Source organism: Aricia agestis, chromosome 16, assembly GCF_905147365.1.
Source record: "Aricia agestis chromosome 16, ilAriAges1.1, whole genome shotgun sequence".
NCBI lineage: Eukaryota > Metazoa > Arthropoda > Insecta > Lepidoptera > Lycaenidae > Aricia > Aricia agestis.
This window is the reverse complement of record NC_056421.1, coordinates 2,330,751-2,343,715: the sequence shown is the minus strand read 5'-3', so window position 1 is coordinate 2,343,715 and position 12,965 is coordinate 2,330,751. Positions and strand designations below refer to the sequence as shown.

The following is a 12,965-nucleotide window of genomic DNA, read 5'->3' as shown; positions in this document are numbered from 1 at the left end:
CCTTTTGTTTTTAGTATTACACAAATCAAATAATTATATCAAACCGTTTAGCTTAGGTTACGACAAATGTACTACATTTTTTGTTTTTTCTAGAAAGTGTGTACCTAATTTAGCCATAAAATGATTTAATTATGAAAAACAGCGTTATAACGGTCATCTTTGAGATTTTTTTCTATCGAGCAGAATTTATCAAATTGTGTACTGATATACTTTTGCGTATAGGAAATTTTCTCAATTTTGAAACGGTACTTTTTTATACTTTAATAATGACATTTCCTTTACAAAAATATTATTTAAAAACCAATTTTACGTAGTTGCGACAGCCACGGCGCCTTAAGTTGTCTTTAAATCTATTTGAGTGTAACTGCTAAGCTTGTGTTTACTAACTTGCAGATTTTTAATATTTTATAGTGGAAACTGGAAACTATGATAAAAAATATTTTTAAAAGTTCTACCCAGAATTTTCTGATAATATAAAACAAATTACAAAACAAAAACAATAAATCACCAAAAACTTAAAAATTGAAAAATAAAAAGTCGTCAAAACAAACAAACAGATACAAATCTACATCAAATTCAATGTTACAACTTCAAATATTTACTGAGGCACATCACTAATGAAATCGATGTATGTACATTAAAATCAAATTATGTCCAGCGCTGGGTCAATATTCGTTACCGTGTTGACACACTTGGGACACCGACTGGACACTGTGTATACATAGACCATACATAGGTCGATAGAAGGTATAATAATTGGTATAATTATAATATTGAAGTTGTACCTAAATAGCCCTAAATTAATTATAACTTCAAATTGGTTATATACTTAAAAGTTTTTAATTATAACAATTATATCAATTATGGTGAAAAGTTTTTTTATAGAGCATGAATTTATTTTACCATGGTTGTTGAAGACATAACACTAATTGAAAAGGGGTTTATTTGGTTACAACACCATCAAATAGAAAGTACGTACCTATTTAAAAAAAAAGGTAATATCGACAAATCGATACTGATGAAGGAACCGCCCTGGTTTTAGCGTATAAAGATTAAACTCATATATTTTTTATGTATCAGAAATGAACTTGACTCAGTCGTCCTTTGCCGTAAAACACTTAATGACCCATGGCTTTTTCTACTGCTATATTTTTAATGCAAAAAACGGTAAAGAAAACTCAATCATATCGTTTATTTTTTCCCGGAAAAGCAAAGTTTTAAACCAAATGGATTGCTTCACAATGGCCACAGACGTTCTTAGTTTAATATTAGTCGAAGGATAAGTTTTCAAATCCTAACCTACACATGTACTGTGTTCTCAATGTTCATATTATGTTCTCAAAATAAAAACGTTTGTCAGGTCGCTCAGGCTACATGCTTCATTTGGATCGGTTATATACATATTATAATACAGAAGGGCCTCTATAGTCCGAACCCCAGCTAATCCGCACACCTCTATAATCCGAACGACCTCCCTTGCCCGCATAAATCACTCCCGCAGTCGCGCTGCCTAATTCAAGTGCAGAGAGACGTCATAAGTTATACTACTCGTATTGTGTTTGTAATTTTGACCACCCCGCGCGCTATTCCGCTATTTTGTTACATACCATTATACGTGGGAGAGCCATGCTTCGGCACGAATGGGCCGGCTCGACCGGAGAAATACCACGTTCTCACAGAAAACCGGCGTGAAACAGCGCTTGCGCTGTGTTTCGCCGAGTGAGTGAGTTTACCGGAGGCCCAATCCTCTACCCTATTCCCTTCCCTACCCTCTCCTATTCCCTTCCCTTCCCATCCCTACCCTCCCCTATTACCCTATTCCCTCTTAAAAGGCCGGCAACGCACCTGCAGCTCTTCTGAAGCTGCGAGTGTCCATGGGCGACGGAAGTTGCTTTCCATCAGGTGACCCGTTTGCTCGTTTGCCCCTTTATTTCATAAAAAAAAATACTATAATCCGAACGCTGCGTTCATCCGAACAGGATATATATTTTCAGGGTGTTCGGACTATCGAGGCCAAACAAGCGTCAAAGTTGTGCAGAAAAGATTATACAGTAGGTATAATATTTTCTGCACAACTTTGATAATCCTAGAAACTTCAAAGCCAAACCACTTCACGCCCAAACAGCAGAGCCATTTTTGTTGAAATTTGGTACGGAGGTACTTTGAGGCCCGGGAAAGGATATAGGATACGTTTTATCCCGAAAAAATGTACGGTTCCCGCGATAGCCGAATTTTAGCGTCTTCTTTTATCGCCTATAGTATCCCACTGCTGGGTAAAGGCCTCCCCCAAGGTCTGCCATCTGTCTCGCTCCAACGCTACCGCAGGCCAGCCTCGCTCGTATTAAATAAAACACATGTTCCAGCAATACTGATATAAATATTTATTTGCACTACCCCGACGACGGGTCGATCTCAACGCGCTCTTACAGTCTACCAGCCGTGGCCCCAGGACTGGATGAGAGGGGCGGAGTGTACCGCCTGGACCACAGGGGCCGCATGGACCACCGGAGCGGCCTGGATCACTGGCGCATGGACCACCGGCGCCGCGACAACTTTCTGCGCTACTGGATGGATTACCTGAAAGAGAAGTTTGATCTGAATAGTGGTCTAAGTATCTTTCTTAGAAACGATGACGAAATTCGTTATCAAAATGTATGCGGTTTGACATAAGTCATCGCTAAATGACATTTCGCTTGCGAAGACTAATGTCAAATCCCATACATTTTGATAACGAATTTCGTCATCGTTTTTAACAAAGGGACTTTGGCTACGGCCTCTGATCACTGATCTACCATTAACGCCCGTCTAATCACTGTTCTACAAACAACGCCTCGTATGATCGCGATATTGATGATGCTCTGACAGATCAGGTCTACCAGTAACCGTTTGAACCCGATCTGACTGTACCGCCTCGTCCGTTCTGTATGTCTCGTAATTCGTATGTTGGTTAAGTGGTGCCATATTTGTCGGTAGTAACATAATAGTCAAAACCACAAAGTTACGCTACAAATTCAGCGTTTTGCGTGTTGCACTTACGACAGAAGAAATATTAAAAACCCTTATTAGGTGACCCACTCAACTGCCTGGCTACAAACTCCTCAACATTATTGGGTTAGAAGTTCCTTGAATCTTTCAATTTTGGGCTATAATCTGATGAAAATATAGTAAGCCAACGTCTGTTGTGTCTTACCCTCTGGAAAGACGAGTAGCTGGTAGCGGCTTTAACAGCAACTGGCGCGGCGTGGACCACCGGCGCGGCGTGGACCACGGGGGCCGCTTGGATGATGGGGGCCGAGTGTACGACGGGGGCCGCCTGGTACACGGGGGCCGCGTGGGCCACAGTTAGTGCGGGTGCCGCCCAGTCATCGTGACCTAAGCTTAGCTGAAAAAAACATTCAGAATCATTATTTATGACTTTGATTATGTCTGGTATTAGTGATTCAAATGCTGGATATTATATTATAATTTCTATTAATAGCACTTTATTTTTGTCGTCATTCTTTGGTGGAAGGAAACGAGCAGACGCATTATCTGATGCTAAACGAAAGCCGATGGATACTAGTAATACCTATAGAAACGTGTGGCTTAAGCCCGCTATACACATTGGACCAACGCATGGAGCCAGCGCATTGAGCCTACCCTACTTGGCTATAAGTTGGCCCAATGCGCTGGCCCAATGTGTCTAAAGGGCCTGCCTTTAGTCGAGACGTTTTCCCGCTTGTTTAAAGAATCGCCGATCAAAATGTTTGGAATTGACATAATATCAATTCCATACATTTTCATCGGCGATTGTATGAAAAAGCGATAGAGAAAAAGCCAAGGCTCTGGGGGCATTAAGAATTGCATTCCTTGTTCTTAAAATCTCCACGTTCCAAGTCTCCGTTAAATGTTGCCTCTATGTTTTTTTATTCCTCACTAGATATGCTTTCGTAGCCATCGTCTACGAGAATGTCGTAGCACGTCTACGAATATTCAAAGTTTTTATTATTCGTAGATTCAAAGTCTTTAATGTTATCTTGACAGCAGATGGAGGAACCAAAATCTGCCAAAATGGCTTATTTGCTGGTTTGAACTTTGAAGCACTATAGATCTACAATGACGCTTTGGCACGTGAATGACATTGTCATGGATGTGGTTGCAAAACAGCTGTTAGTCAAAATGACGTCAACGATAAATAATTCGATCACAAGACGTTATAGCGTTTTCAGCATCTAGAACTGCCCCGTGGCAGTGCAGGCCGAATGGATACGAAAAAAGCCAAAGTTTAAATTACTACGCATTGCTAGTACAAAGGCTAAGTGCTTCGTGGATCACCGGTTTTGTTCGGCTATTTCCGTATCCATTCGGCCTGCCCTGCCCGCCCTGCCCGGGCAGTTTTAGATGCCGAAAACGCTATTAAGGGCCTGTTTCACCACTTTCTGATAAAGTGCTGAATAGGCTATTCATAACTTTTTTGACAGATTATCCATATTTCATCTGTCAAGTTAAGTGGTGGATAGCCTATTCGGCACTTATCATGAAGTGGTGAAACATGCCCTAAATAATAATTAATAATAAAAATTCGCGATTCGCGATTCCAGATCGCGAAAAGGCCGCGATTAATCTTATAGATGGCGGCGTAGTTCTAAATTCAAAAAGTTTATACTGTACTCGGCGAATCATGGCGGTAGCGGTCATTGACTCCCTGTCAAAAAGTTGTCATTTTCTATATACACCGTGATTGAAAATGAAGTGTCAGATGTTGTCAATCGCGGTTTAAATAGAAAATCACAAGTTTTTTTGACAGGTAGTCAATGACCGCTAACGCCATGTTTCGCCGAGTACAGTATAGTAAGATCGTAAAGTGAAACTAAATAGTGTGTCAACTGCGACAGTATATATTAAGTCTATGCACCATAGACTTAATATATACTCAACTTACGTTTAAGTATGTGGGGTTGGTGACAGATCACCAATCTCACCTTCTATGGCGAACGATCAATTAACACTAATCACCGACATATTTTAGCAGTCATTTAGGTAAATTATACTAATTCGCTAATTAACGACTTTAAATACAAGAAAAACTTACGCCATCTACGACAATGTGAAAGTACAAAATGACCACGAAAAACCCGAATTTGGACTCAATTCGAGGTACTAGGTATCAGAGAAGTTGATTCCTAGGCAGATGGGGGACCTACGTAGTTTGGTCGCGTTAGGCATCCATTACACGGTAGGTTTTGCTGTCAGTTTTACCACAGTCATGGCTGTAACTGATGGATAACCTACCGTGTAAGAGCGTGACAGACGGTTGCATGAAGTTGATTGACGAAAATCTGGATATCTTGATTTTGATTCTGACAAAATAGGAAAAAAATTAGAAACGTCTACCTTTGAACTGACTTAAACTTTGACTGATATACTTAAAACTGAAGAGAATTGAGTGACCGTCTAATACCGTTCGTCAGTCCATCAGTCAAACATAATTCATGATTGACGGAATTGACTGTCGCTTGCATGAACGTGTAATGGATGCCTTACGTCGAACCCAGCAGAAAGATCACAATTTACATTGAATTGACATGATCCGACCAAATGACGTTGGTCTATCAACTGCATAGGAATCAATTTCCTCGATGGTGCATTATTCGATATATTCGACATATTCTATGAATACATATCTAAATGTTATATCTACATGTCATATTCTGTAGTTTACCAACCGTTATAGTAATGGGTTAAAAATGTTGTTGCAAGTAAAAGCAATTTAACTCAATTATCTAATACCAAGGACTATCGATTTTATAATAGCGTATGAAAAACTTTTACATTACTTAACTGTTTTAAAAATTAAAAGTTACCGTTTCATTTCAAAATTTCCTCCTTTAAAATTATCTTAGGTGTTAATGGTGTCCCATGAAGCGTCGCCACTAACATTGTACCCAGGGTCAATTCAGGTCGCATCGCGACGCGTAGATTTGTACTGTAATGACAGATTTCGTGAGTTATAGGGTCTGTAACCAACAAAACTTGGTTGACTACTGACCCCTACAACGGAACCCTAACAAGCTGATTTTTTGTATATTAATAGGTTAATCTATATCTATACTAGTCTATACTAATATTATAAATGCGAAAGTATCTCTGTCTGTCTGTCTGTCTGTCTGTCTGTCTCGCTTTCACGCCAAAACTACTGAACCGATTGCAATGAAATTTTGTACACAGTTATTCTAGAGTCTGAGAAAGGACATAGGCTACATTTTGATGTGGGAAAATATCTTATTTCCATGAAAATATCGATGAAAATTACTTCGCATTGCGCGTGGCCAGCGCTCATCCCGGGGGTCCTGGGTTCGAGTCCCGCAGGCGGAACAAAAAGTTTTCAATGTTGCTGGGTCTTGGATGTGTATTAAAACAATATTTCAAAAATCTTAAATATATTTTATGTATAATATTATAAAAAATCCAGTAATATATCAACGCGATGCAATGAACATTTTAGTTCTAATACGATTCAACAGATGGCGCTTTTTTTTACTTCGTTGTAACATAGAACTAATCATACTTATTAGTTATTATGTTTTTGTTTATAGTTTTTAATACGTTAGAATATTATGTTTAATAATATTATCACTTGCTATAATAATAATCAATCTATCTTATCTTATAGAACTATACTATACTATATACTATAATATACTATTATACTATATACTATAATATACTATTATACTATATATACTATATACTATAATATTATAAATGCGAAAGTATCTCTGTCTGTCTGTCTGTCTGTCTCGCTTTCACGCCAAAACTACTGAACCGATTGCAATGAAATTTTGTACACAGTTATTCTAGAGTCTGAGAAAGGACATAGGCTACATTTTGATGTGGGAAAATATCTTATTTCCATGAAAATATCGATGAAAATTACTTCGCATTGCGCGTGGCCAGCGCTCATCCCGGGGGTCCTGGGTTCGAGTCCCGCAGGCGGAACAAAAAGTTTTCAATGTTCCTGAATCCTGGGTCTTGGATGTGTATTAAAATAATATTTCAAAAATCTTAAATATATTTTATGTATAATATTATAAAAAATCCAGAAATATATCGACGCGATGCAATGAACATTTTAGTTCTAATACGATTCAACAGATGGCGCTTTTCTTTTTAACTTCGTTGTAACATAGAACTAATCATACTTATTAGTTATTATGTTTTTGTTTATAGTTTTTAATACGTTAGAATATTATGTTTAATAATATTATCACTTGCTATAATAATAATCAATCTATCTTATCTTATAGAACTCCTACTGCATTTCTAAGGAGTTCGAGTGTGTTGTGTTGGCCTATATTCCATCCAGAAAATATATCAATGCAATCAACATTTTAATTCTAATATATGAAAACAGATGGCGCTTTATTTTTTACTTCATTATTTTAACAGAACTAATCATACCTACTTTATTATATATTATTGTTTTTATTCATAACTAGCTGTTGCCCGCGACTTCGTCCGCGTGGACTTTAGTTTATAGCGCGCGGTGTCAACAAAATTTGTGTCAAATTTAAAAACTTTTTAAAACCCTGGTAAGTGGTACCCCTCTTAGGGCCGCGCAGCGCGCTACACCGGAATGGCAGCGCTGAAAGTGCTCGCCTCGCCGCTGCCATTCCGGTGTAGCACGGCCCTTAATTAATCAAAATACCCAAAAACAGCTGTGCAGTGTGCACATAATCTGTACTAATATTATGAATGCGAAAGTATCTCTGTCTGTCTGTCTGTCTGTCAGTCTCGCTTTCACGCCAAACGCCAAAACTACCGAACCGATTGTAATGAAATTTTGTATACTGATAGTCTAAAGCCTGAGAAAGGACATAGGCTACTTTTTTACTGGAAAAAAGGGTTGTAAGGGTCGTAAATTTGTTCAAAAAATTCATAATAGATGGCGCCGTGCGTCTTCTACATCGCGCTGACGCTTGCTCAAAAGTCTTTCTATAAGAGGTGGTATCATCTTACATTTAAGTCTCGATTTTTTTCGATTGTTATATCTATTCTACGATATTAAATAACTCAGTACTTTATCTGTGCAGGCAGTGACGTAACCTTAAGACCAAATTTCACCAACGACTGTTAAAGTTAATGCTCGAATTAGTATCACGTTAGCTGTTTCGTTTTTCATATGATTGAAAGAGAAGACAGGATATTTTAACAAGCTGTTAACACTAACAGACGTTGGTGAAATTGGGGCTAAACCTATCAATGATAAATAGTTTATGGGTAAAGTTGTGTAATTGGGGGGCTAAATAAGCTTTAAAATTTGACATAATACATAAAGTTTAACATACAAAAATGAAGTACTTATTGTTTGCACACTGCACAGCTGTATTGATTTAAGGGGTACCAGGGTTTTTTTATAAAAGCTTTTGACACCAATTTTGTTGACATCGCGCGCTATAAACTGAAGTCCACGCGGACGAAGTCGCGGGCAACAGCTAGTATATATATACATATAAATAAAATTGGAGTGTCTGTTTGTAATATTGAAAGAACCGTTTTTTTCTTACTTGCATATGAATGTACATACGGTACATATACCAAAATAGCACTTTTTACAATTTTTGTCTGTCTGTATGTCTGTCTGTTTATTCCGGCTAATCTCTGATACGGCTGGGGCAGTTTTAACGGGACTTTTTTTGACAGATAGTGGATATAATAAGGAGTAACTTAGGCTACCTTTTAACCGACTTTCAATAAAGGAGGAGGATATATTTTAAATTTTTATATTTGTTCATACATATTTTGTAATTTCAACTTTCTAGCTAGCGCGATACTTGAGATATATCAGCCTGCAGACATACTACTATTATATTATTGCCGCGTACGAAGTCGCGGGCAACAGCTAGTAGTTATATAATTTAAGAGTAACAATGTCCGTATTTTAGGACTATCAAGTCAAAGTATGAAATCCTTTCTATCTCGGTTAGCTACCACTTTCGAGATTTTTCTCAAATCAAAATGTTATTCGTCTTATCAAAATGAAGCTACTCACAAAAAATTAGCTTGATAGTAATAAAAAAAAAATGTTCTAGGGCCCGATGTACTAAATCCATATAAATTTAGAAATGCATCTACGCGTCGGGTTGCGATTTGCGGTCTGAATTGACTTGAATAGGATGCGGGCACCTTTCATGCGGACCCAGATCCGCGCGCTGGTGACGACACGCATGACAGGAAATCACCTAATCAGGTGAGGCTTGAAAGAGAAAAGCCCTTCCAAAAGTATGAATCACGTAATTTCTAACCTCACTATTTGTATTACCAAAGGGAAGGGGGTTAGAAATGCTAAGAAAAAGATCACGTGATTAACGGATGGCACCAGACTTTCCACAACTTTAGGTCAATAAATATAATACTCACTCCTGCATCCCAACCTCCCCATCCGCCATCCGGTTTCGGCTTAGCTACTGCTACGGAGAGCAACGCGAAAAATACCTGGAAAAACAGTTAATATAAAATAGATATCTGGCGAGATCTTGTTGGACGATCAGGTAGACTATTCCAATTATGACGAATCATCTGATAAAGAAAACTAGACAGTTAGGGCCTGTTTCACCACTTCCTGATAAGTGCTGGATAGGCTATTATCATCTTAAAATATGCCCAGTTCTGATGTTTTTTTGACAGAAGTTTAATCTATTTGCCAGCACTTTTTCTCGAACCTTGTAATTTGATAAGAGTAAGGACCTTTTTCACCACTTCCTGATAAGTACTGGGTAGGCTATCCACCACCTAACTTGACAGTTAGAGACTGGATAATCTGTCAAATAAGTTGTAGATAGCCTATCCGGCACATTATCAGGAAGTGGTGAAACAGGCCAAGCGCTGGCGAATAGATTAAACTTCTGTCAAAAAGACATCAGAACTGGGCATATTTTAAGATGATAATAGTTTGGACTTTCCTAGAAGGTTATTCTACATTCGAAGAACCTTCTAGGCACAAGCGAAGCAAAATACCGTGGAAAATAAGAACGTCAAGCACGTTCTTAGTAGTTAGCAAGCACGTTTTTGGGGGGTTTTCGCTTGGAGGTATTTCCTTCTTGGAATGGGGGCATTTCCTCCGCAATCTGCCATTTTTATAAACTTTATCAGAAAATACTTCACGTTTTTAGCTTATTTGCATGTTTTGTCTAAGTGTAAACAAAACCCTGAAATAAGTTGTCTGTTACTTAATTATCTAAGGTACTTACTAAGTAACGCATGGTTTATCCTGTCTCTTCGAGGTATAAATGTAATCTGATCGATTTGCGCCATTTGCGCAGCTTTTATACGAATTTGGCATTTTTAATCCGAGTTATGCTGAGGGCTGGGTTCAGACATCCTAGGTCACGTTAATGCGTCTAGGTGTGTGTTGCAGGTTTGTGGCAATTCAGGCTTTCTAAGTTATGTCTAGTGATTGGCAAAGCTAGCGTCTAGTGTCTAGAGACTACGCGGCTACATGTTGTCGCGAACGACTTTAACTCGCAATTAAAACTATAATAATAATATTATATAACCGAATATTTGCAAATTAAGTAGCCAATGCTACTTTGGAAATACTAATTAGTAATAAGATATTATCTATTTACTATCTTATACATATACAATCAATTCATACCTAAGATACGCCAGTATCAATTATTCCTTTTGACTTCTTTTTCGTCCACCTGAAACTTCATACAATGGCTTAATTTTATTATCACGTTTGTCTAATGCAAAATTTTAATGTATGTATGTACATGTTATGTATGTTATGTACTTAATGTTAGCGTATTTTATGATTAATTAAAAAGTGCACATAGAAAATTAAAAATTATCTACCTACTTACCTAAATGTAAAAACATAAAAATCAAACTTGCACAGCGCATAATAAAATGAATACTAAAGCAGACAATATTAGAATTTGTGGTCTTGGTCATTTTGCATTTTGCCTATTTTCTCACTAAGCCCTACAACACCAACTAGATCGTTTCAAGTTGAGATATAGGGTTGCTACAGTTAGCAACATAAACTGACCTAAGGCAATCATATGCAGACCCTACATGGAAAAACGGGTGCAGTTAGGAAATGTTTATCTTTCAGAATACTAATAGTTCTGCTACTAATTATTTTTAACTAGTCATGACGTCTAAAATTCGTTTATCACTCGGGAACCGTACATTTTCCTATCGTTGGATAAAAAGTATCGTATGTCCTTTACTGGGACTCCAAGTATCTCCATACTTTCAGCAAAATCGGTTCAGACACATTTTCACATTTTTAATATTAGTATGGATTCTATTAAAAATAAAAAAGTAAAATAATAGCCAAGTTCAATATTATTAAACAAGTCGTGTATTGTTCATAAAGTATACCTAGCGGAATAGTGAAACTAAGGCCTGTTTATTTTAAAATAAATAAGGGGGCAAACGAGCAAACGGGTCACCTGATGGTAAGCAACTACCGTCGCCCATAGACACTCGCAACACCAGAAGAGCTGCAGGTGCGTTGCCGGCCTTTTAAGAGGGAATACGCTCTTTTCTTGAAGGTTTGCAGGTCGTATCGGTCTGGAAATACTGCTGGTGACAGTTCATTCCAGAGTTTTACAGTGCGCGGCAAAAAGTTACGTGAAAAACGCACTGTGGAAGACTGCCACTCATCAAGGTGATGAGGATGGTATGTTTTTCGCGTGGGACGATAGCGAAAAGTTGCAGGTGGTATGATTCCGAACAATTCCTCAGAGCACTCCCCGTGATACAACCGATAGAGGATGCAGAGTGAATCTACATCTCGGCGTAATTCCAGGGGGTCCAAGCTGTTTGAAACACTATGGCAGTCAACAATTCGAGCAGCCCTTCGTTGGATACGATCCAGAGGGAACAGTTGGTATTTTGGCGCCCCTGCCCAGAGATGAGAACAATATTCCATATGAGGCCGTACCTGCGCCTTGTAGAGTTGTAGGAGTTGGTCCGGACTGAAGTACTGTCTCGCTCTGTTAAGTACACCAAGCTTCTTCGAGGCTAATTTGGCCTTACCCTCAAGATGATATCGGAACTGGACTTCGCTCGATATGTTGACGCCAAGTATCTCAATGCTAGGGGAGATGGTTAAAGATGTGCCCTCGAAACGAGGATAAACGACCATTGGTGACTTTTTAGTGGTGAACGCGCAGACTTGTGTCTTGGTGGGGTTGAATTGGACTAAGTTACGTCTACCCCATTCAGAGACCTTCTCCAATGAATTCTCCACCTTAGACACAAGTTTGTTTCGACTCTCAGTGACATTTTGCCGAGAAATATTAGGGGAGCCGGTATATACAGCATCACCTGTACTATCATCCGCATAGCAATGAATGCCGTTGGTTTGTAACATGTCATTGATATGCAGTATGAATAGAGTAGGCGATAGCACACAGCCCTGAGGGACACCAGCATTAACAGACTGAGTTTCCGAGCATTCGCCGTCAACTAAGACCTTTATGCTTCTGTCTGCTAAGAAACTAGTGACCCACTTACATAATTTCTCGGGCAGCCCGTATGATGGAAGCTTTGATAGCAGCGCTTTATGCCAAACCCGATCAAAGGCCTTCGCAATGTCCAAACTAACAGCCAATGCCTCTCCCTTCGACTCAATTGCCTGAGCCCAACGATGAGTCAGGTATGCCAAGAGATCACCAGCCGAGCGAGCCTTACGGAACCCGTATTGTTTGTCGCTTAGCAATCCCTGGCCGTCCAAGTATCGAAGAAGCTGGCTATTGATAATGGATTCCATTATCTGCGAGAAGAGAGAGGTTATAGCGATTGGTCTGTAGTTGGAAGGATTTGAGCGGTCACCTTTTTTGGGGATCGGGTGCACCAAGGCTGTCTTCCAGGAAGCTGGGACGATGCCATGCCAGCCAACTCTGGAGCACACTTTTTCAACACAATAGGTGGGATTCCGTCAGGCCCACTCGACTTTTGGATATCAA

The 12,965-nt window shown here is 38.9% G+C and overlaps 1 protein-coding gene across 1 annotated transcript; it reads right to left on the bottom strand.

Moving 5' to 3' along the window:
* Window positions 1-2,423: 2,423 nt before the first annotated feature.
* Window positions 2,424-10,263, bottom strand: LOC121734666 (cuticle protein 70, isoforms A and B-like). Its single transcript, XM_042125265.1, has 4 exons — window positions 10,230-10,263; window positions 9,400-9,474; window positions 3,191-3,382; window positions 2,424-2,577 (listed from the first exon to the last, which is right to left on the bottom strand). The coding sequence occupies exons 1-4, from the start codon at window positions 10,239-10,241 to the stop codon at window positions 2,431-2,433; spliced, it is 426 nt and encodes a 141-aa protein (XP_041981199.1). The 5' UTR covers window positions 10,242-10,263; the 3' UTR covers window positions 2,424-2,430.
* Window positions 10,264-12,965: the final 2,702 nt, after the last annotated feature.